The 22,931-nt window shown below is 36.8% G+C and overlaps 1 protein-coding gene across 10 annotated transcripts in view; it reads left to right on the top strand.

Annotated features, from left to right (window-relative positions):
* PIK3CA (phosphatidylinositol-4,5-bisphosphate 3-kinase catalytic subunit alpha) overlaps positions 1 to 22,931 on the top strand; it is a 50,968-nt gene that overhangs the window by 26,001 nt on the left and 2,036 nt on the right. For 5 of the 10 annotated variants that reach the window (XM_030028528.2, XM_030028527.2, XM_041126856.1 and 2 more), the window contains 14 exons: positions 1,078 to 1,230; positions 1,339 to 1,473; positions 5,288 to 5,412; positions 5,849 to 5,930; positions 6,402 to 6,566; positions 7,128 to 7,231; positions 8,330 to 8,501; positions 8,843 to 8,949; positions 9,459 to 9,580; positions 10,122 to 10,200; positions 12,666 to 12,836; positions 13,375 to 13,492; positions 13,676 to 13,827; positions 15,032 to 22,260. In XM_030028528.2, the coding sequence (XP_029884388.1) occupies positions 1,078 to 1,230; positions 1,339 to 1,473; positions 5,288 to 5,412; positions 5,849 to 5,930; positions 6,402 to 6,566; positions 7,128 to 7,231; positions 8,330 to 8,501; positions 8,843 to 8,949; positions 9,459 to 9,580; positions 10,122 to 10,200; positions 12,666 to 12,836; positions 13,375 to 13,492; positions 13,676 to 13,827; positions 15,032 to 15,302 (1,956 nt within the window). In that variant the 3' untranslated portion in view covers positions 15,303 to 22,260. Of the gene's footprint in view, positions 1 to 1,077; positions 1,231 to 1,338; positions 1,474 to 5,287; positions 5,413 to 5,848; positions 5,931 to 6,401; positions 6,567 to 7,127; positions 7,232 to 8,329; positions 8,502 to 8,842; positions 8,950 to 9,458; positions 9,581 to 10,121; positions 10,201 to 12,665; positions 12,837 to 13,374; positions 13,493 to 13,675; positions 13,828 to 15,031; positions 22,261 to 22,931 lie in introns of those variants that run through there. The other 5 variants (XR_005933422.1, XR_005933424.1, XR_005933426.1 and 2 more) reach the window with 4 other exon arrangements.

The raw sequence follows: 22,931 nt of genomic DNA on the forward strand, positions 1-22,931 counted from the left end.
AACAAAAGCTACTTAAGTCAAGTTTGGGAAGATACTTGGCAAATGTTTTCCTGGCAATGAGTCTTACTGCAATGTTTGATTTGAATCTGATTAAAATAGGAGTTTTTTCTTTTCTTGTATCTTATTCTGACTACAACTTTTTTTGTGGTCAGAAATTAACATGGGGAAAAAGCTTATCAGTTCAACACTGTCTATACTCTATTGCCAGACACAAAGGTCATTGTTAGTGTTTTGGGGTGCAAGTGCATTTAAACTCAAGTTTCTAAACCCATATGTTGCTTACCTGTTTATTAAAAAAGGGCAATATTTATACTTGAATTTAGAGTTGATTTTTAAAGTAAAGAAAACTTGTGTTGCGTTACCATTTGATGCAAGACCTCGAACGGTAATTTTTAAGAATCTATGTATGGCATCTAATTTTAGCCACCATTACATTCTGGGTTTGAGTGTGTGTCACAGGTACTATATAGTTTTTTTGTCTACAACCAGGTTTATGAATCTTAGAGAATCATAGAATGGTTTGGGTTGGAAAGGACCTTAAAGATCATCTAGTTCCAACCCCCCCTGCCATGGGCAGGGACACCTTCCACTAGATCAGGTTGTTCAAAAGCCCCATCCAACCTGGCCTTGAACACTGCCAGGGATGGATGGGGCATCCACAACTTCTCTGGGCAACCTGTTCTAGTGTCTGACCACCCTTATCACAAAAAAAAAATTTTTTCTTATGTCCAATCTAAACCTATTGTCTTTCAGTTTAGAACTGTTGCCCCTTGTTCTGTCACTACAGGCCTTGGTGAAAAGTCTCTGTCTTGTCAAAAAAACCCCTCTTTCCATCATCTTGAGTTATTTTGATGTGAGGAGGATGTTAGCATGTGTTTGCAAGTGTTTTGATATCATTTTGCAAAATGACTGCCATGACAGTCATTTATAGAAAAATATGGTACAGTTTCCACAACCTGCTTTCTGCTAATCTGGGAGTGTAACAGCTTGCTCTGGGGTGAAAATGGTATTTCTCCTGACTTACTCTGCAGTAATTAATAGATGACCCTGAAAAAATCATCTTTTAATCTCTTTAAGGAGCACTGTCCATTGGCTTGGGGAAATATAAACATGTTTGATTACACAGACACTCTTGTATCTGGGAAAATGGCTTTGAATCTTTGGGCAGTACCTCATGGGCTGGAGGATTTGTTGAATCCTATTGGTGTTACTGGATCAAATCCGAATAAGGTAACTATCTGCATGCGAGCTTCCTCCTTAAGAGTACATGTTCAAAATATGCTGTATTCTAATTAGTATCATTCAACAGAAAAAGTAATTTAAATTTCCTTTACATAGGAAACTCCATGTTTAGAGCTGGAATTTGATTGGTTTAGCAATCCTGTAAAGTTTCCAGATATGACGGTGATCGAAGAGCATGCCAATTGGACTATATCACGTGAACTGGGGTTTAACTACAGCTATGCGGGGCTGGTAAGGCAAACTCCTTTCCAAGATTAGCTACTAAAATATGAAAGTATTATTTACTTCTTTAATTACTTATTTTACTCAGTATAGTAGTGATAAAGAAAACTTTTTTCTTATATCCTGATTTATTGTAAAATCAAGAAATCAATTTTTTGGTTTGTGTTTAGCAAAGTGAGTAATATATTTTCCTTTCTTTATATTACCAGTAAACTGACCTAATGCTTCACTGACCAACGAAAACACTTTAAAGGGAAACTGTCTTACCGTGCAAACTGTTAGGGCATTTTTGACGTTTTTATATCACTAATTCAGGTGTCTAAACTACTTAGTTTAACTTTCCAAAAGTTGTAATTCTCCTTCAGTGATGCTATTTTTCTTTGTTACAATTTCATGTTTATAGATGGGCTTTCTTGTGTAATCCAAAGGTGCTTATAACTCTTTACTGGCTGTTTAATGGGCTAGTTAGGACCACAAGTACAGAGAATTCTAAGGGAATTGGTTGGCATACACGAGTGTAGTCCTTTATCTCCCCTCTTCTACAAAGAGAACCTGTGTGTTGACAATGGGCGTTTTGGTGAGGTTTGGCGCTTTCTTAAAAGCACTTGTTGGATGATTAAAAGGAGAAAAAAGAAAAGCAATAAGGCTAAAAATGCTATGTATTTAAAGACAAGGCTGTAAAATTAGTTGGTATGTTTTACATTTTCTACTGGAGGTTGGTTCAAAGACTTGAGAGTTTCCCCAAGAGAGCATTGTGGTCTGTGTGAAGAAGAGTCTCGGGGTGGAAAGTTTCACTGTACCAAAAAGTGCGTAGGTGTTAGTAAGCGTCCAGTCTGGGAATTCTGGTGATATTTATAACAGTCCCATCTCAACATATCTTGAACAAAGGGTTGTAGGCATTTGATTTCTCTTGATACTCTACAGGAAGTCCATCGTAGAGTGGCATATCTGCTTATGGTATATATTGTGACTGAGCAGTGCTGCAGGGCTCTTAAGAAATGTTTAAGGACAGCTGGCTCCTTGGTAAATAACATTCCTTTGCTATAACACAGCCTGTTACCTGGGCTTGTATATGCTCAACTCATTGTTTTGTTCCATCTGTAGGCAAAAGTAGAAAATGGTGAGGAGAATAAGGTCTCACTTCAGTGACAAAGTAATGATCGACTTACACTTTACAATTAAAACCCCCAAAATTCTGAGGTAGAATAAAGTCTCAAATTATGTCTCTTTTGTGGTAATCCTTACAATACCATAAAAGAAGGTCTAGCGGCCAAACATGGAGAAAGCCTGTTTACATCAGTGACTAAGTTGACAGGGAAACAAACTGTGTATCACTGCTTTGGTCTCACTTTCTCATTATTCATGCTGCTTTTCTTTCAACCCTCCTTGTCTGCCAAAATCCTCTTATTACTCATCCTTTCTTAAATCATATTTCATTAAATGCTTGGTAAGTTTAACATCACTAGTTATCTCTTAGTATTGTATTTGTCCCCTGTATCTTTTAATGTGTGGTATCTTCAGGTCTGAAGCCAAACTTTCTATATTCAGGTACTGTGCATATTTATAGCTGTTTGTAATGTTAACCTATATTTAGGTAGTTAAAAGGCAATGTGTTATTACTCATTCAGAAATTGGATACTAGATTACTATGTAGCATTGGCCATATCTGAAAGAGGTAAAAAACGCTTGACTGAAATGGTCAAAATCAGCAAAGCAGTCACTGAGGTATGAATTCTATATAAATGTCTTCGTTGTGATACAAAGAGCATAACTTTTTTGTTTAACCTTGAAATGCATTACACTGCATTTAAAATCCATTAATACATACTTAGAAGAGATCATTTATAGGTCCATTAATATCTCAAATATGAAAGAATTTTCAAATATTAAATCTAACTTACTGTCCCACAATTCATAGAATTTCAAGTTTTTGGTGTTGACCGCAACAGGATAAATGCATTTTCCTTCTGGGCTTGACCTAAACTATGATCTTTCTGACCCACTATGCAGGTACATTTTATACTTTTTTGACTTTCACTTACTATTTAGGATGACTCTTTCAGAATCAAGATGAATATGTGCAATTACTTGCTTGTTCAATATGAACTATTTGATCTTATGTCAGGAGCAGGCTGATTATAAAGTCATTATCCATTAACTTCCTTACAGAATGACTCTGGCTTTGCTACTTGCACTGTATCTGTTACCATAATATTTAAGAATGTGTTCTAAAAATTTTCCTGTGCCACAGAGTAGTCCTGAATAATTTCCCCCCACCTTTAAGTTCAGTCCATGTGCTTGAGAACAGTAATAAAACCATGTTGGTGCACTAAGATATCATGCTATCACACTACTAACAGGGCAAGATACTAAAAACCCTGTGAGTTGGTTGATTCATACCTTAGTATTGGTAGATGAAAGCTTGAAGGCCAGAATATTCTTTTCCCATATAATAGTAGTGAACCCATCATGAGAACACATAATTTACGTAATTAAAGATAAATGTAAGGTAGGGAACTTTCAGTCTGAAGTAGATATTGTATCGTGTTATAACCTGACAACTGTTTCTGTATTTGTGCATATTCTTAAAAATAACACCACCTTTTAAAGGGTGCCTTGACCTCCTTCCTGGAAACTTCACATTGTTCTCTTCTTCAGCTGTTTTTTTTAAGCTAGATACATTGGAAAGACTTTCTGTAAAAGACATATAGGTATTTCTGTTTTGAAGTACTAGTTCAACCAGTTGAAAATTTCTGTCATCAAAACTGTTAGACAAAGCTCGGTTTGTTCTTGCTTATCTTGTTTAATGTGCTTAGTACAAATTGCTAAGGGAAAGAGCAGAACAAGAGGTCAAATACTGTGGTTCTACAGTTTAAACCATTTGAACTTGGAAAAGAGTTTATTTTATTCTCTTGTAGTAGTAGGTATCAAACACGTGTGAAGACGTGAGTTCACTATAAAACCACTGTTCAACTCTCGTACAATTTTTGGGATAGCTTCCTCTTAAGTGTCAAACTTGTTAATTACGCTTGTATTTTATACCAAAGGCTATAACATAAGGTGCTTAAGATTTCTCTTTTTTGCTGTGCAATTGATTCTGCAGTTGAAACCTCAAAAACTGCATCATTTCATATGTTGATTTGTGAAAAACACATTAAATGAACTAAGAAATGGAAAGTATAGGAGAAAAATTGAACTTGGCACATGAGCTGTGAAAAATCAACTAGTAGTAGTTTCAGTACCTCTGCCATTGGTCTAAGCTGGTTCTAATAAATGAAGTCTTAGATAAAATTAATTTCAGTGTGTACCAGTTCAGTTTTCTGTGCTGTTTGGGGAATATCTTATACTAATTCTGGTTGATGTTTTCCAGTCTTCTGTTACTCGGGCTTTCCTACAGTGTTCTACCTTTTATTTACCTAGCTTCATCCCCCATGTTCTGCTTTTTCAGTTCTGATTCTTTCACTCCTTTCAGCAGCTCTCAACAATCTCAAAACTGGAGACAGAAATGACCAGTTTCATTTTGTGCTGCATCGTGTTGTTCATTAGATGTCAACTGTTGCTATTTCTCCACACAGCTGATTTAGTTGAAATGTACCTCTTCTTGTCCCAGTAGTGACTAAAAGCGGTTGTAGAAATCAAAGGCCTGGTCTTTCATCTCTCTCTGTCTAAATTATAAGTCCTCAGCTATAACAAAAGGAAAGAACAAGATAGTATTGCATGATACAGAGTTTAAGTTTTGCTATGCTGTTAAAATACTTCCTGTATGCTGTATGACAACAGAAGGAAATGTGTGGAGGGTTAATGGACCGCTTTCTCTCTGCAGAGTAACAGAATAGCTAGAGATAATGAATTAAGAGAAAGTGACAAGGAACAATTGCGAGCCATATGTACACGAGATCCTTTGTCTGAAATCACTGAGCAAGAGAAGGACTTCCTCTGGAGCCACAGGTATTTAAAAACAAAACAAACAAAAACCAAACCAAACAAACAAACAAAAAAACCCCCCCAAAACCCAAAGTAAAACCCATGTTGTCACAGTCGAACTTCACCCCATTTGCTCCAAATTTGTCATGATTGTCTTTGGTTTTGCTCCCTTTTTCTTTATTTTGTATTGTTGGGGTTAGCGTTTTTAGAAAAGCCTTTTCTAAAGCATTCTGCAACGTATGTCTTGGTGCATAAGCCCATGGAGAAAAGTTGTTGAATTTGCTTACATTTTCCCCATTACTGCAGTGTTACCTTCGTGCATGGATCCTGACGCTACCTTATGGTTTTTCTTCCTTTGTCAGCAGAATCCAAAAAAAAGTTGCAAGACTGAGGGGACATAGTAGATGGTTATTGAAGCAAAAATGACATTTTGTACATACAACTTTTTTCTCTTTCACAGACACTATTGCGTGAATACTCCAGAAATTCTGCCCAAATTACTTTTGTCTGTTAAATGGAATTCTAGAGATGAAGTGGCCCAGGTAACATATAGCACTGAATTAGTTCTAAGTTCTGAAGAAGCTTTAAAATATGCTATTTTAAAGAAATCTTCTGGAAGTTAAAAACATGTTATGTGTGCATGATACATTGAATGAAAACTTAGATGATTTAAGTTGCCACTATAACTGACTGATCAGTCTGGTCCATAGTTCTTGTTCTTCAGCTCAGTCTGAGTCTTAAGATTTCCTCCTGGTGGCATTACTTGAATCTTTATGTTGCTGATTTGTCAGTTACAGTTAAATGTGAGGTTTTGTTTTCATTCTTTTTATAGTTGATAAAATAACCAAGTCAGCTGGTAACTAATACCAAATTGTTTATTGAGAGAGGACTGGCAAGTAAACAGCTTCTACTTAGATGCAGTTTGTGTCTGACAACACCTTCTAACAGCTGCGTATTAGAACTTCTTCCTAATCAATGCAAGTGTGTAATGTGCTCGGGCTTCTTGTCCGCAGATGTACTGTTTGGTAAAAGATTGGCCTCCAATCAAGCCAGAGCAAGCAATGGAGCTTTTGGACTGTAATTATCCAGATCCAATGGTGCGAGCTTTTGCAGTTCGGTGTCTAGAGAAGTACTTGACAGATGACAAACTGTCTCAGTACTTAATCCAGCTAGTACAGGTACATAACATATTTTGGTTTACTTGATGTCTTGTGTATATGCGATGATCACAGAGGCTTAAAATACAACAAAAGTTCAGATGATGTGAAAAGAGGTCCTCAAAAGTACCTGTTTGCGTTGCGGATTATTTAGTAGGAGTAGATGAAATGTAGTTCACTTTCTGTAGTGCTGTGGTTTTGCTTGTTAATATTAAACGCCAAAATTTTGCAGAGATGCAGAACTGTTCTACCAGCTGGAACAGGCAGCTATTTCAGCTGTCCTAACATATGGGAAAGTATGAGCAGAAGCATCTTCTCAAAACTTTGAGCAAGTTGAGGCTAAAATATTTGGTAACAGTAAAGGAAGCATCAGATGGTAAGTTCTTGAAGTAGAGGCAGCCAATGCGCTAAATGCAGATATAGTTCAAATCCTAACGCATGCAAGCGTTCATACCAAGATCAGTCATTCTACAAGAATTAATGTAAAACATAATTTTTATTTAACTGCCTTTACTCTGTATATTGTCCATAGAAATAATAACTTGCAGCTGATATTTTTCTTTTCCTTTTATCCTTAACTAGGTTCTGAAATATGAACAGTATTTAGATAATCAGCTTGTGAGATTTTTACTCAAGAAGGCACTGACCAATCAAAGGATAGGACACTTCTTCTTTTGGCATTTAAAGTAAGTTTAATATCACGTTAAGGGGTGGTGGAATTCCTATTAGCTGTAAACAGTTAGTTGTTCTAAAGGCTTGGCGTACTAAGTGTCCTTTCTTAGCAAAATATTAGCACTTAAAGTTTGTTTTATATTGGTTAAGAGTTTGAATGCATAGTCTGGTAATAGAAGTTATCCCTTGCAGTTTCAAAAGCTAGTTAATAATAGATACTTAGTCTTGTATTTCTTTTTATCTAATGATGATTATTCTAAAAGCAGGGTAGTCTTAAGATTGCTGGAAGCCTCCCATATTGTTAGCTGTTTACAACTTTATTTTTTAATAAAGTTTTAACTTTATTTTTCATGCCAGATCCCCCACCAGTCTTCTCCAGAAAATTTTACAAATAGTTGAGGCTTGAAGAAAACCACCCAAAGACTTTATAGAGCTTGATAGCCCAAATATCTTGGTGTTCTTCCTTACTAAGTGTAACATGGGCTTTTGTAATTCCTGGTGTTGAGAAGGCTGAGCACAGCTGCAATCCAGTATGCTGTACGCTGATCTAGGTCTCGCCTAAAAATGCTGTTGTAAGATAGTGTGATCAGATGTAGAAGGAGAAGCAAGGAATCTTTGTTGTGCTTTGTTTTCTACTTCCCGTGGGTATCATCAAGGATAATGGAATAAGTTGCTCAATTAACTTATTTGAGGGGATATATTTTAGGACTGTGCGAAGACTGAGAGTAGATAAGAACAAGGAAACTAGAGGGGCTGCAGCCTGGGATTGGCTAAATGAGACAAGGAGAAAATGAAACAGGTTAGCTTTGCTCTCAGCAAAGAAATCTGGAACTTGAATTGAAAGCTTGAGGTTTACTACAGTGAATAAAGGCAAAGGGTAGAGAAGGACAGGATGGAGCCTATAACCTCTGTGCTGAATTAGTTGTAAAGGGTACTGAAGTCTGATCAGTCCAGTCAAAATGAGATGAGTTGCGGGAGGTCAATACAAGCTATTTACCTGAGAAGAAGGATCCATAAGCAGCCCTCAGGAAGATGTTACAGATACAGCTTCATTTTTGGCACCTCTAAGCGGTCTTGTCTTTAAGCTATAACTGTTCTTCCTCTCTGTGTAGGTCCGAAATGCACAATAAAACTGTAAGTCAGAGGTTTGGTTTACTTCTGGAGTCCTATTGTCGAGCGTGTGGCATGTACCTAAAGCATCTGAGCAGGCAGGTGGAGGCTATGGAGAAGCTGATTAACCTCACAGATATTCTCAAGCAGGAAAAGAAAGATGAGACCCAGAAGGTATTATAAGCTGTCCACGTACCAAAACTGTTGCTGTTGAGTCACAGGAATTACTTAGAACTGTGTTTTATTTGATTAACTAGAAAAGTATTAATGCTAACTTCAGTAGATACTATGTTATCTTAGAAGCTGTATTATTTTCTGTATGCATTGCCATTGTCTACCTCTTAAGGCAACAGAACTAAAGTTAAGGGCTTCAATTTGTGTGATACGTGGCTAAGTGGAGTTGCTTGTGTTGGAACTGCGCAAAACCATGCTTTAAAACCAAAGCTAAAATCTGATACTTACCTTCATTTACATGTAATTAGTGTTCTCAAAACCTGAATGTGATTATTTATCAGGTACAGATGAAGTTTCTTGTTGAACAAATGAGACGGCCAGATTTTATGGATGCTTTACAAGGTTTTATCTCTCCTCTTAATCCTGCGCATCAACTGGGAAATCTTCGGTATTGTCTTCAGTTTTGAAATTTGTCTAGTTTTTTAAGTAAATGATTAGTAATGTTAACATTTAACCTCAACATTGTTAATGTTAACATACTAAATGTTAGTACCTTCAAAGTTAACTGAATAAAATTTGTAGCAGAGTAATTCATAAAGAGTGAAGTAGTTTCAATATAATGGTTTAACAAATCAGGGAACAACATGACAGTTAGCTGCTCCTTTAAGGTGACAGGAACTGCAGTCCTTTTTCCATTTGTAACAAACACACACTGCCAAAGGAAAATTTACAATATAGCCAACTCTTCTGTTTGGCTTAGCAAATGGTTAACATTGCACTTACTAATTTAAATTTGAAGCTGAAAGTAGAAGTGGTTGATTGTTGGTTACCCATGCATCTTTAATTTGATACTAGTTCAAAGAGTTTGAAGAAAACAGGGAGAACTTAGGAGTATTGCAGAAACATGGTATGAGAATCAAATCGTGCCTGTTTCATAGAAATGTTATCTCTTTATAGGCTTGAGGAGTGCAGAATAATGTCATCTGCAAAAAGGCCGCTGTGGTTGAACTGGGAAAACCCAGATATTATGTCTGAACTGTTATTTCAGAACAATGAGATAATCTTTAAAAATGGAGACGGTAAGGAAAAATAAGAGTAATCCAAAAGCTACATATCTTTTTGTTTTCCTCACCTATTGTTTAGTATGTTTTCTGAGCATCTAAAATACATGTATTAAAAAAAAAAAACTTAATTGCTTTGCTCAGATGATTTTTTTTCTTTTCCAGAAAAATTAAGCATGCACAAATAAGTATTTGTCTGTCACGTACAAATTTTGTTTGATCTAAGATGCTCAGTTGGTTGAGGTGGAACATGATGCTATTTAATACTTTGTTCTTTTTACTTGAAAATGTCTTCAAGATACTATAGATGTGTAATCTGTAATTGCATTGTCATGGTTTTAGTGTATATTATTAAACAGCTTTGAAAACACCACCACAAATTTATATTCATCCTCAACTATTTAAAACCTGCTTTTCTCTATTGAGAGAACAAAACCTACACTAAACCATGCAAGCCTCATTTCCTTTAGATGTACTTTTCGGGGAAAAGTTAAATAAGATGTAACAAAGTGTTCTGGTGTTATGAAACTTACAGTCTGTATGTATTTGACTATTCCAGACTTGCGTCAGGACATGCTGACACTTCAGATAATTAGAATTATGGAAAACATCTGGCAAAACCAGGGTCTTGATCTTCGGTAAGCATTAGAGGTCATTCTCAAGTGATACTGTTCTTAATGGGTTTTGCATTGGTTCGTTACCAGAGATTGCTTCTGTTCTCCCAAGGGTAATAGATGAAATGCTATAAATAGGCATGTTTGTATGTGTTAGTGATTTTTAATTTTTTAATAACTTTTGGTTAACTGAACTACTGGATTCTGTAAGATAAGATTGTACTTGAAAAATACTTAAGTCTCATTCAAGTGAGTATGAGGGATCTACATACCAGGAATGGACACAAAGAGCTAACACACACTGGCCACACTATGGTCTGCTGACTGTATCTGTAGGATTTGCTTTGCACAAGTTGCCGAACTTACAGCTCTGAGCAATTAATCTTTGTAGTTGGTATCTTCATTTCAGTACACTAGGTGTTACCCAGTCTGATACACATGCAGCTTCTCCACCTCTAAATAGTCTGTGGGTGGAACAGCTCCTGCAGAATGCCATTCAATATAAACTATTCTGCTTCTGGAAAACTGGTGCTAGATAGGTTATGCTTCCAAATTTGTGTTTGCTGTGTGGTAGATTTTGAGGTGATGGCGTAACAGAGCTGCCTCTGCACTATCAAACCAAGTATGTTCTTTGCACCCCTGGTTCTCATTTCCTCATCTAGACAAAGGGGCCTATTGGCCTATATCATCTCTCGTGTCTGGGTAACTATTTTGTCTCTAGTACTGTAATGAGTGACAGAATTATGGCTTTGTCCAAGAATGGTTTGCAGAGTTAAAGTTTACAGTGCGTGCCTATGTCTTGAAGAGTAGTCAGCTATGGAAATCTGCACAAATACATCCTCTCCTACCTCTTGCCACCATTCTTCTTAGAGACAGAATGGAGCTTTAGAAGAGAAGTTGAATAGGTGTGGTGTGACAGGCTAATTTAAAAAAAGAAAATCAAACAAAAAAACTTGCAACTGTCTATCTGCTATACTGAAAGACTGAAATGAGCATGCAAGATGAGGTAGCTGGTGGACTCTGAATCTTGAGCAAGCTACAGATTATACTAGTGGACAAAAAGAAAATCTTTTGAGGATCTAGAAATTGTGACTCATCCCACTAAGGCCACTGAACTGTATGTTTCTGTGGTACAGAAAGTCTAACAGTCCAAAGTTTATGCCACATCCTTAAGAAAATCTATGGGTCTCACTGTTTTTCTTTGACCTCCACATCAGACTTTTGTCTAAAAATGCAAATGTCAATAGATAGATATAAAGATAGATAGATATAAATATACTTTTAGTACCTGCAGATAAAGTAATGTTAATCCAGAGAGAAGCCCACCTCCACAGCAACACCAGCAGTCAGCTCTGCTGCTGGCTACATATTGCACTGATGTTCCACAGATTCTTAGGTCTAATACAAAGCCATGATGGATTATTTTTTCTGGGTTTTTTTACAATGGCATCACAAAAAACTTTTGATTCTCCAGTGTTCCTAGAAGGCTGTTTTACTCTATAGGTGTGACACTTCACTTCAAAAAAGGAAACTTCAGGAGAGAAAAGGGCTGCTTTTAGGTACATGACCCTTTCTCCCAGATCTTTTAATAGGATGTTGAACATGGTAATGGCCATGTTTCTTTCAGTCTTTGAATAAAAGACCAGTTTTGACTTGGTTCTCTCAGATGAAATGTTTTCAACATAACAAGAAATACAGACTTTGGGGGAGAGTGAGGAGAGAGACCTGTGAAAGAAAAGGGACGCAGAGGAATTAATTTCTTCTACTTGTAAAGAGAAAAATGAGCTACTGAGATTATCCTTTGAGTATCCTTTTTTTTTTTTAAATTTAGGATGTTCTTTAAAGAATCCGTGAATAAATACCTTTTTACAGTTAGTCCATTAACATCTGGATAAATTGTAATGTTGCTGACTGTAGATTCCACTTACAATTTTGTAATATGTTCAGGTACTATTCAGAAACTAATTCTGAAGGTCCCATGCTGGTTTTATATACAAAATATTACCTGCTACTTGCTTACAGTAACCCATGAAATCCTAACATTCATTTTCTGAATGCTTAGATTCTGTCTCTAGTACTTCACTTTGAATATAGTTGAATAGATCTTGTTAAATCATGCTGAATGCCTTTTTAAGGATTTTTCCAGTGTATTCCCTAAGGCCTCCCAAGAATATGTTAATAAAATTTTGCCTTAACTTTTTGTCTTGATATAAAACTGAAGAATGACATTGGTGGATACAGTGGCCAGCATGTTACTGTACTAATATCTGGTACATTTTTTTCCACAAGACTAACAATAATAGACCTATAAAACATTAAAACAGAGTTTCATATCCTAAAGTAACAGATGACACTTACCTGATAACCCTTATCAAACATGCTTGTTGCTTGCTGTCTTAAAACTTAACTCTGTTAAAAAACAAATGAACAAAAACCCCCACTTTTTGTACAAACAAACGAACAAAAACCCCCCACTTTTTGTCTTTCAGGATGTTGCCTTATGGTTGTTTGTCTATTGGTGACTGTGTGGGACTCATCGAGGTAGTGAGGAGCTCTCACACGATCATGCAAATTCAGTGTAAAGGAGGCTTGAAAGGAGCGTTGCAGTTCAACAGCCATACATTGCATCAGTGGCTCAAGGACAAGAACAAAGGAGAAATGTGAGATTTCCTGTTGCTTGTTTTCCTTGTTCATGTACTCTTTTTGATGGAAACCTCAAGAGAACTCAAGTTCATGAAGTGGGAAGTTATGTCCATTTGTTTGTGGCTTTGTTTTTCTTCCCCCTGCCCTCGTTTGCCTAGTATTCCTGCTTGTAGCTCTTTTAATGAGTTTGGGTGGTTGTGTGACTTCTCAGCACTAAAGTGTAAGTTGGAGGTAGAACTACAATGATAAGACTTAAGTCTGTGTCTTAACAGGAGCTCATCACAATGAAAACTGCTGGCCTTCAAAAGAGGGACAGTCACTTTAATAGCTAGTTTACTGTTCTGTGATCAAATTGTAAGTATTACTGTTTTCAGAGTATGCTGAATTTCTTCCTTACTTAGGTGAAGTGATAAAGTCCGGGAACTCTGCTTCATTGAGAGAAGACAGAAGTTGGCCCTTCCTAATGGGGGGGGAAGTAAAAAAAAAAAAAAAATTTGCACTTTCGTATTATTAGAATATCTGTAGGAAACTGTCTCCTTTTTTTGTTTTCAATAGGTATGATGCAGCTATTGACTTGTTCACACGTTCTTGTGCCGGCTACTGTGTTGCTACCTTTATACTGGGCATTGGTGATCGCCACAATAGTAACATCATGGTAAAAGATGATGGACAAGTAAGACCTGCTTTTCTAAAAACATTGCCTAATGTCATCTGTCACTTTGATATGAGTTTGTTCGGGGGGGGGGGGGGGGGGGGGGGGGCGGAATCCATCAGAACTATAAGTAAATGATCAATTTTACTATGACATCATTTAAACATGGAATTACTGATCTTAATACCTTTCTATCTCTCCAAGCTGTTTCACATTGACTTTGGGCACTTCCTCGATCACAAGAAGAAAAAATTTGGTTATAAAAGAGAGCGTGTACCATTTGTCTTAACACAAGACTTTTTAATAGTGATTAGTAAAGGAGCCCAAGAATGTACCAAAACAAGGGAGTTTGAAAGGTGAGCCTTTTTTAAGCATTTAACTTCCAGTGTATTTTGTACCTAACATACAATTTACTACTGGTGACCTTTAGTAATTAGACCTTTTAACTGAAAAGTAGTATTTTAGTTGGCTTGCAGTGGGTATATTCTAATTCTTTAGTTGAAGATCAGCCATCCACTTGTAGATCAGTAGGTGATCTTGGTGCTTACATGGCCTTCAGTTCATGAAACTTCACTTTAGCTTTGCAGAGTCAGCACACGTGAATAAAGATAAATATTTAAATATCTGATTTTTTTTCATTTATTTAACACTTATACGATCCCAAGAGGATTTTTTTTAACTGCAAAACCTTAGAATTCTTAAATGTGAGGTGTAATGTGCATCAGAGCCTTGTTGGTCCCTCAGCAATACTTCTCTCTCCTATAGCTGCTGTGATATCAGCTCTTCAGCTGGCCTGTGTAGTTTGTGACATTCTGCAGAACCTGCTAAGAAAGGAGAACTTTAAAATAATAATAATAAATTTTAAAAATTCTGTTGCTATAGTCATTCTTAATATCTGTCTTTCCATAGGTCTAGTCTTTGAGAGGTTTCAATTTTAATCTTAATTTCATTATGTTGGGTGGGGAAGACAGATTTTAAGTTATAGTGTCTGTCTGAATGTTGCAGTGAAGCTTTTTGCATTTTTTTTCTGAATCTGACTTAAATTAGTGATTTCAGCATAAACGGGCATTTCTTGCCTGATATCGTTATATAGCAAATGCCCTTTGTCTTCAACACATTCTCCAGAGTATCTAAGGAGTAACAGCTACTGCCCTAATAAAACTACACGAGAGAAGTGCATCTCTGAAGATAATGAGGAAAGCACTGTTTGTGGCAGTATATCAGTAAAAGTGCTTTGAAATCTGAAGTGTTAGTAGCAATGACTAAAATGGCTCTGTGAACTGTGATAAACTTGTTGAATACTTGCATGAGTTGCAAATGAGGTTTAAGGCTAGAAAGCCTGTCTTCAGTTTGGCCATTGTGTGTAGTCTGACCACTACTAATTCTTACAGAAATGAAGGTGATCCAAGTAGGATTTCTCAGCAACATCATGGTGTTCTTATTAGACTATCACTCTCTATTTTTTTAGTGTCCAGTTAGCCAAAACCTGTTTTGGAGGTGAAGAAGTAGTATGCACCTAATAGGGAAATACACTGAGCTTTTTTTCCCTGTCTCTTCCAGGTTTCAGGAGATGTGTTACAAGGCTTATCTAGCAATTCGGCAGCATGCCAATCTCTTCATAAATCTTTTCTCCATGATGCTTGGCTCAGGAATGCCAGAACTGCAGTCCTTTGATGATATTGCATACATTCGAAAGACCCTTGCATTGGACAAAACTGAGCAGGAAGCTCTTGAGTACTTCATGAAGCAAATGAATGATGCTCACCATGGTGGCTGGACAACAAAAATGGACTGGATCTTCCACACAATAAAGCAACACGCTTTGAACTGAAATGAAAGCAAAGAAAACAAGAACTGATAGCCCGCTTTGTGGGTACTGCACTGTTAATACCCGTTAGCAGTAAAGACTGGTTGCATAGGAATTGCACAAACCACGAACAACATTAGAATTAATGGCAAGAAAAGAGATGAACTGTTTGGACAACTGTCAAAAATGTAAAACAGGGTTTCAGATAGCACTAAAGTTGTACACTTCAAAAATTAAGCTTTAGTATGATGTGTGACTTAATGTTATGCCTTAAGCCCAAAAAGGTAAACTTGGAAGAATGTTTCCTTTTTTTATTTGATAGGATAACTTAGAAGGAAAAAGAAAATAGTGCTAGCATGAACATAGATCCCATCACATTACCTTAGATCTGGTACAGCAGGTAGAGACTATGTTGTATTGAGAAGAGTGGAAAGAGAATTCAAGTGATGGTGAATATTTAAATACAGCGTAGTTTGAATGGAAGGAGTTTTAAGCTCAAAGATCTAAAAACAAAAGTGAGAGGACAGTGCCTTTTAAATGTGCTCAGAGGCATTAACGTTTATGGGGTTTAGATGACCCTTTGATTTCTGGGTCCGTTATCTGCACAGTTTCTGAAAGCAGTAGGAAGTAGGCCCATTCAGTATGGTGTTTCTTCTGCTCAGTATTTCTAGGGGTGCAATTCATACCTTCACAAAGAAACTTCCTATCATCCCCAAAAACTGACTAACCTGGAAATTGAATGGTCAGAATTGGGTTTAGTGCAACAGAGAGTTGTAGTGTTCATCTTAGGTTTGCTTTAATCTAACTTGAACTGAATAGATTTTTTTCATACATGTTTTCCAGAGCCTAAAGAAAGGTGAGTTATTAAAATTATTGAAAGATTATTTTTTTATAAAGGCTATTTATATAATAGGAACTATTATTAATATATATTCTTTATTTACATGATTTGTCAAATATTCACTCTTTTAATTTTGCAGCCCAGTTCTATCTGTCCAAGACTCCCGTTTCCATTAACGTCACTGAAGGTGACCAGATATACTCCTAGGACCAAATTCAACCCTGGTGAAAGAGGACACAAGTACCATTGAAGTAGTGGGAGATATACCCACTAATGCCAGAGGTGAACTTGGCCTAAGTCTCTTCAAAAAAATTTTTGGGCATCACTCTTCACATTACTGAAGTGATATACTGGCTATTCAAGGAACGTACATTTAAACCCTCAATCTTTGGGTCCACCATTTCTCCTCTTTCTTCCTCCTTTGGAAGCAATTGCTTAATCCAGTAACAGATACATCAGAAATAGCAATTTAGATTTTCAATATGATCAATAATAAGCAGTTCAACATACAGCAGATACGTTGGCTAGCTCAAAGCATGTGGAGTTACCAAACATTTTATAGCTTTGTCTGTTTTGTGTGTGTGCGCGTGTATATATATTTGTAAATCTAGTTGTTGTCCTCTAACACAATGTGTGCAATCAGTTAAATTGGCACCACTTTTTGAAACTGTTCAGAGTACTGAGGATTTCAGATTGCCCTTATGCACAACTTCAGGTAGGACTGTTTTTCTAATTATTAAACAGGTTTTTTAATTAGTGAAGCCCATGATCCTGAGGGTGGTGTTCACCCTAACATTTTAAACTTGCTAGATTGGCAGCACTTGGAGTGAATTCCAAAGGTCTGGGGCTTTCGGGGGTTCAGCTTGTTCACTTGCAAACACGCACCGAGGTGCCACTCAGAAAGTGCAATACCACATGTAATATAAAATATGCTGACAGCTGGTGTTAGGTTAGAATATAAGTATATAAATAAACTGTACTTTGTGCAGGCTGTACTGATGAGGTAATGAGTGGTTGGCTTCATTTAGCAAATTGTAATATATTAAAAATGTGCAATCAATTACATTATGAAAGACTTTGGGGATTGTAAAGCCAAGACTTTGGTCTTTCAAGACACTTTCATAGTCAAGATCCTGCAGTTGATTACTGCACACCTGGATACTTGATGCTGTGGGGGGAAACCTGTTTTTGTGAAAACTACAGAAGTTCCAAGAATTTTGAGGAATGTGAAGTTTTATTTCCTTAGTTCTACTAAATGTTTTGGAGTAGTCCAACAGACTTCACATTACTCCTTTTATTGACTGTTACATATTTCTTTTTGTTCATACGAATATTTTAACTCCTGCTAACCTTGGTCATACTTTCTAGAGCAAAATTACCCTTGTATGTATAACTTTGCAGTCAATGCACTCTAATGGTTTAGCTCTTTTAAAACATGGCTTAGTTGCAACTTAAATTTAGTTCACAAAATCTGAAACCCTGTTGGCTGTAACTCTTAACTGAGTAAAACTGTTGCACAAATGCCACGTTAGGTGCTACATTATCCTTATTTATCTGGTATTGAAACAATGCTTTACCTCATTTTCTCTAAGAGATGGTCAGCCTTTTTCAGCCTGGATGAAAAGATCAACTCAAATTTATTGGATGTTATGAGCCCACCTTCTTTTGTACTTTGTCCCTTCCTAGCCATTTACTTCTGTAAATATGACTATAAATGTCTTTCAGTGCAAGCATACAGTGTTCTGCACCCTTTTTGCACAAACAGAAAGGTATGAGGAATCAGGCTCTGTTTCGAAAAGTTACTGCAACTAAATGCTGTGCACAAGCTGTAGAAGTTACGAACATCAAATAGTAAAAGAAAGGAAACTTCATAGTGATACAGACATAATATGATTTGGGATAATTATAGCCTTTAAATTAAAAAAAAAAAAAGTAGAAGCACATGGGCTACAAGCGATTGTTCTTACCATAAACAGGATGGGCATTTGAAAAACATTCTGCCAGTGTTTCAGGGGAAAAAAAAAATAATCCTTTTTTTCAGCTTCAAAGTGTTCAACCCTAATTACCTTAACCTGTTATGCCAGTTTTGTGCTGATATAACTTCACTGAAGATAGTGGAGATACTATTTACTTATGTTGGTGTAAATGAGAGGATGTCATCTGTTCTCAGTGTCAGAAATAAGATCTGCTTACAGACTGCGAAAGTACCTGTAACTGAGTTCTAGATTTTTACAGAGATTGCTTGGAATTTGGATTTTTATTTTTAACTATTCCCACTTCATGGAGATTTGAAAATGTTCCCTTTATTCTGAGAATGGGCCGCACAAAACTCTAAGTAGCTTATTTTGAGCTTGAATTGAATCCAAACACCTTGCTCCTGCAAAACTTTGTAGTAGCACTACCAGAGCAAAGACCCCAGGATTGGGCCATATGTTTTATTACAAAGCATTAGGAAATGGTGATTTAGTGAAATACAAATTTAAAAACAGTAAATTTTTCAGCTGTGAAACTGTGTTTGATTTAATGACAGAACAGGCTGCTGCTGTTTAGTTTTTCTTAAAAATATATTCCTTGCTTTCATAAAGGTAGCAGAAAAAGCACCTGTACTGACTTTACATATGCACACTTTTCTGTTCTAAAAGGGTGCATCAGTAGTTTGTTTTTTTTAATAGGTAAAACAATTTCAGTATAACTTTTAAAATTAAAGAAAAGCATTTAAATAAAACCAAAATTGTTAGTGGTTTGGCATCTTGTGGAGAAGATATAAGCCTGCATATTAAGGGCAACATAGAAATTACCAAGCTTGTAAAGAATTTTGTATGTGATGACCCTACTGTTGGTGGTTTGGAGGGTTGTTTTAGGTTTTTTCCAACTTTCCTTTTTATGTAAAATATTAAATGCCCTTCAGTGGTCAGTGGCCCATGTTTGATGACAATTTGAAGGTATTTTCTTTGCTTTGTCATTTTATAACTGGCATGTTCCAACATCTGTTCTTAATAATTGTGAATTCCTCCTGTTTTGCATGTCTGTACAGGTTGCAGACCTGGGCTGGACCCATTCAAAAAACAAATATCAAAAAAGCCACTTGAAATTACTATTTTGTTGATGTCTTTGACATCTTGAAAATGCTTCAAGTTAATGAAAATGGTGTGGTATTACAGAAAGAATTGTAACTTGCTGCTTCTAAGACTTTTTTTTTTTAAACTTCTTTCTCGTGTTTTAGTTTTACTTGAATGGAAGAACCACACTTGTTTTTGTTTGTTTTGGTTTTTTTTAAAATATTATATAGCTGTGGATGTTGTTGCAGATTGTTGAATCCCAATTTAATTTTGCAATACATGTTTCATACAAATAATGAATTTGTATCTTTTTTCGTGCTGAAAGTTGTCTCAGTATAGGTAAGGCTCTATCTGTCCAAAATGATGTGTAGCTCGCCACCCCTGCAGCTGGTGTGGGTTTTTTGGGGGTGGTTTTGGTTTCGTTTTCATTTTTTACACCTGTGTTAATGAAGGGAAGGCAACTGGAAATTGGATACAGAAGTTCTCTATCTGCATACACTAACCAAATCTATAAGGGCTCTGGTCTTTGAGAAATTCTGATTTCACTTTATGCTGATAGAACACTGTCTTCGTCAGAATCACTCTGGATTCACAGCAGCATATGAAATCAGAATTAGACTATATGTATATTAAAGTTCCAGATCACTTATTCATATGATTCAGTATGAATGGTGTTCTCTTAATGAGGAATGTTTACTAGCAGCCTAGTTAAACACTTGACAATTTTACTTTGAAATAGTCTTTATTAACTAGCCTTTTCAGCTCTCCAATTCATAACTACTATAATCTTGTCTATAGTTACCTTCATTCTTGAGACTTCTAAGATTTTTATTGCTTGCTATCTTAAATGTTTCCTCTTCCTACTCTTTCAGAGTATAAAAACTTGAACCCACACTCGGGAAAAATAGTTGTTCTTAATTTGCAGCACAGTATTCTTGATTTCTGAGCTTTATGGGATAGACTCTTAAGAGTATGAGGTCTTACTGCGTTAGCACTCCTGACTCTAAGCCAGAGGTGGATCCCTCTGTCTCTTCCCTTCCCTCTCCAACACCCCTCTCCCCTGAAAAGCAACATGCCCATAGCATAAGAACATAAAATATTTGTAAGGGAAGATCAATTGAAGCAATGTTCTGCCTGTACTTTGAAGCTAGCATCCCCATTGGTTTTTATAAATGCGTCTTAAGTGTCCTTACTGTCACTTCTGTATGTGATGCAGTATTCCTTCGGCATAAGGAAGGCCAAAAATACACTATTCTATCTTGACTCTTTCTGCAATTCTGGTGCCAGATCCCCAGTAGCTATTAAACTGGTTTAGGAATCATTTAATTCAGTGTAACTGCATCAATTTTGTTAGGAACCTGTTCCAGTAATAAAATTAATCACAGTTAAACCAGACTTAATTGTATTGCTGAAGTTATAGAAAGCCTAATTCAAGCAGAAGCTGTTTCTCGTAAGAATCTTATGTCTGTTGTAGTTTAGTTAATCCTTGAGAGCCGAAACATGGATATTCATAGCTGCAATCTCATTCTGCCTTGTTTCTTTGGTTTTACTACTTCTAATCTATTTCCAGGCTTTATTAATAGTATTCTGTATCCTGAATTATCAAGTGCCCCAGGCTGTCCAAAGTTGTCTTACTATTTCATTTGGGGCAGGGAAAGAAAAGGAAGAGATGAATCCTTCTCTTGTCTTATAGCTGCTGTGGTCCAAATTCTTCATCTTTTCTTGTAAAGATAAATGTATAATTCATCATCTGGGAGTATCATCCTTTCCCCTTGCCCCCTCGCACCTCTGCAAGTTTTAACTGTGAATATCCCCATACACTATCAAAATCCACTTCCCTGGTGAAGAAAAGGATTTAAATATATATGGCTGCAGTCTCATGTCCTGGATTCTCAGGCTTGAAATTTTGAAAGTATTGTTGTCATTGCAGCTGGCACCACAATTGCAAGAATTTTCACAGAACTTCACAGAATCGTTGAGTTTGGCAGAGACCTTTGGAGACCCTCTAGTCCAGCCACCCTGTTCAAAGCAGGGTCAGCCAGAGCAGGTTGCCCAGGACATTGTCCAGTTGGGTTTAGAGTTTGTCCAAGAAAGAAGAGTCCACAGTAGAAGCGTTTTCTTAATGTCTATATGAAAGTTCTTCTATTTCATTGCTTAATGTCCTTTTACCGGCAGCACTGAGAAGAGCCTTGCCTGCTGCCTTTACTCCTCTCCATCAAGTACTTCTATACATTGCCAAGATGCCCCTTGAGCTTTCTCTTCATCAGGCTAAACAATCCCAGCTCTCTCGGCTTCCTCCCCTATCCATCATCTTCATGGCCCTTTGGTAGACCCATTCCAGTATGTCCATGTCTGGCTTGTACTGGGGAGGCCAGCACTCCAGGTGTGGCCTCACCAGTGCTGAGCAGAGGGGCAGGATGAAGGCTCTCCTCCCTTGACCTGCTGGTGATACTCTTCCTAAGGCAGCCCAGGATCCCGCTGGCATTTTGGAAAAATAGAGCCCGGAGCGGTGTAATCTCTTGATGCTTATATGTAACTTTGTTGAAGCTGGTAGCAGTTACATGTCTGCATCAAAAGGGGAATATAAACACCCACCAGTGCTAGAAATATGTTTTAAAAATGAGACAATTATCTTTGAAATAACCACTATGGGGGGTGGGGGGGGGCGGGGATGTTGCCATGTGTATGTCATTCTGTGATAAAGGTCCTGTGGTAAAGTAGTTAGAAAGCAAGACGTTTTTAGTAGTGATGGGCCAAAAAAGTATTTAAGATGCAGCAAGATGCATGTGTTGTCATGCTGAGAATAGTCTTGCAGTACTTTTAAAAAAAAAAAAAAAAAAAAAAAAAAAAAAAACAAACAAAAAAAACCCAAAAAACAAACAAACAAAAAAACACCACAAAAAAAACCCCCACGACCCTTTTCTTCCCCTTCTGCTGTGCTACTCAAGTAACAAAAGTTTGGCCTATGATAATTATTGTAGTTCATGTTCATGGGAAACTGTAAAAAGTCTGCTTTTTATTTATCTTTGCAGTCTGTATCACATGCTGTTTATTAAAAAAAACTACTTTTGTTTGGTTTTTATCACACTTTTGAGTGTTAATGTATATACTCACAACTAAATTAAAATAATGTGGTTGGTACACTTGTGAATCCTGAAGTGAGAATTTAAGGAAGTCTTGGAGGTGTGAGTTGGTGTTGCAGCCCTGCTTTTGAAAAAGGCTGGAAGAAAGGAGATAGAAGTTGCGTACATCAGTTAATTTGGGGGGGGAACAGAAATAGAATTTGCATTATGGGTGGGAAGTCCTAGATGCACGTGGCATTTGTTCTTGTATGCATTGATCCTCAAAGTAACTTATTTTAGACATGGTCTGTAAAAGTTGTGATAAGAGCAGATGTTAACTGAAGTGTTTCAGTTGGATGGTTTTAAAGCTCCTGCTAAATCAATCTGTTTTGTTTTTCAAAAATATCCTTCATGCTTTCATTACTAAAACTATATTTAAGAAAACAAACAAAGTAGGCTGTATTTTTGTATCCAGTACTAATTTTGAAAGAGAAACATATTTGGGAAATTACTCACTGGCAAGTATAAGAGCATGGGGCTGCAATGGAATTGCTTCTGTGGACATGTTGGTCTACTTTGGACTTGAGTTGCTAACAAACTGTTATTGTGGGAGGGATTTGAGCTCTCTTGCTGAGAATTTCACTTTTTTGGAGGGATGAGGGAAGTGTCAGGGTTTCTAGTTGGGGCACTT

The sequence above is a fragment of the Aquila chrysaetos genome, chromosome 10 (genome assembly GCF_900496995.4).
Source record: "Aquila chrysaetos chrysaetos chromosome 10, bAquChr1.4, whole genome shotgun sequence".
NCBI lineage: Eukaryota > Metazoa > Chordata > Aves > Accipitriformes > Accipitridae > Aquila > Aquila chrysaetos.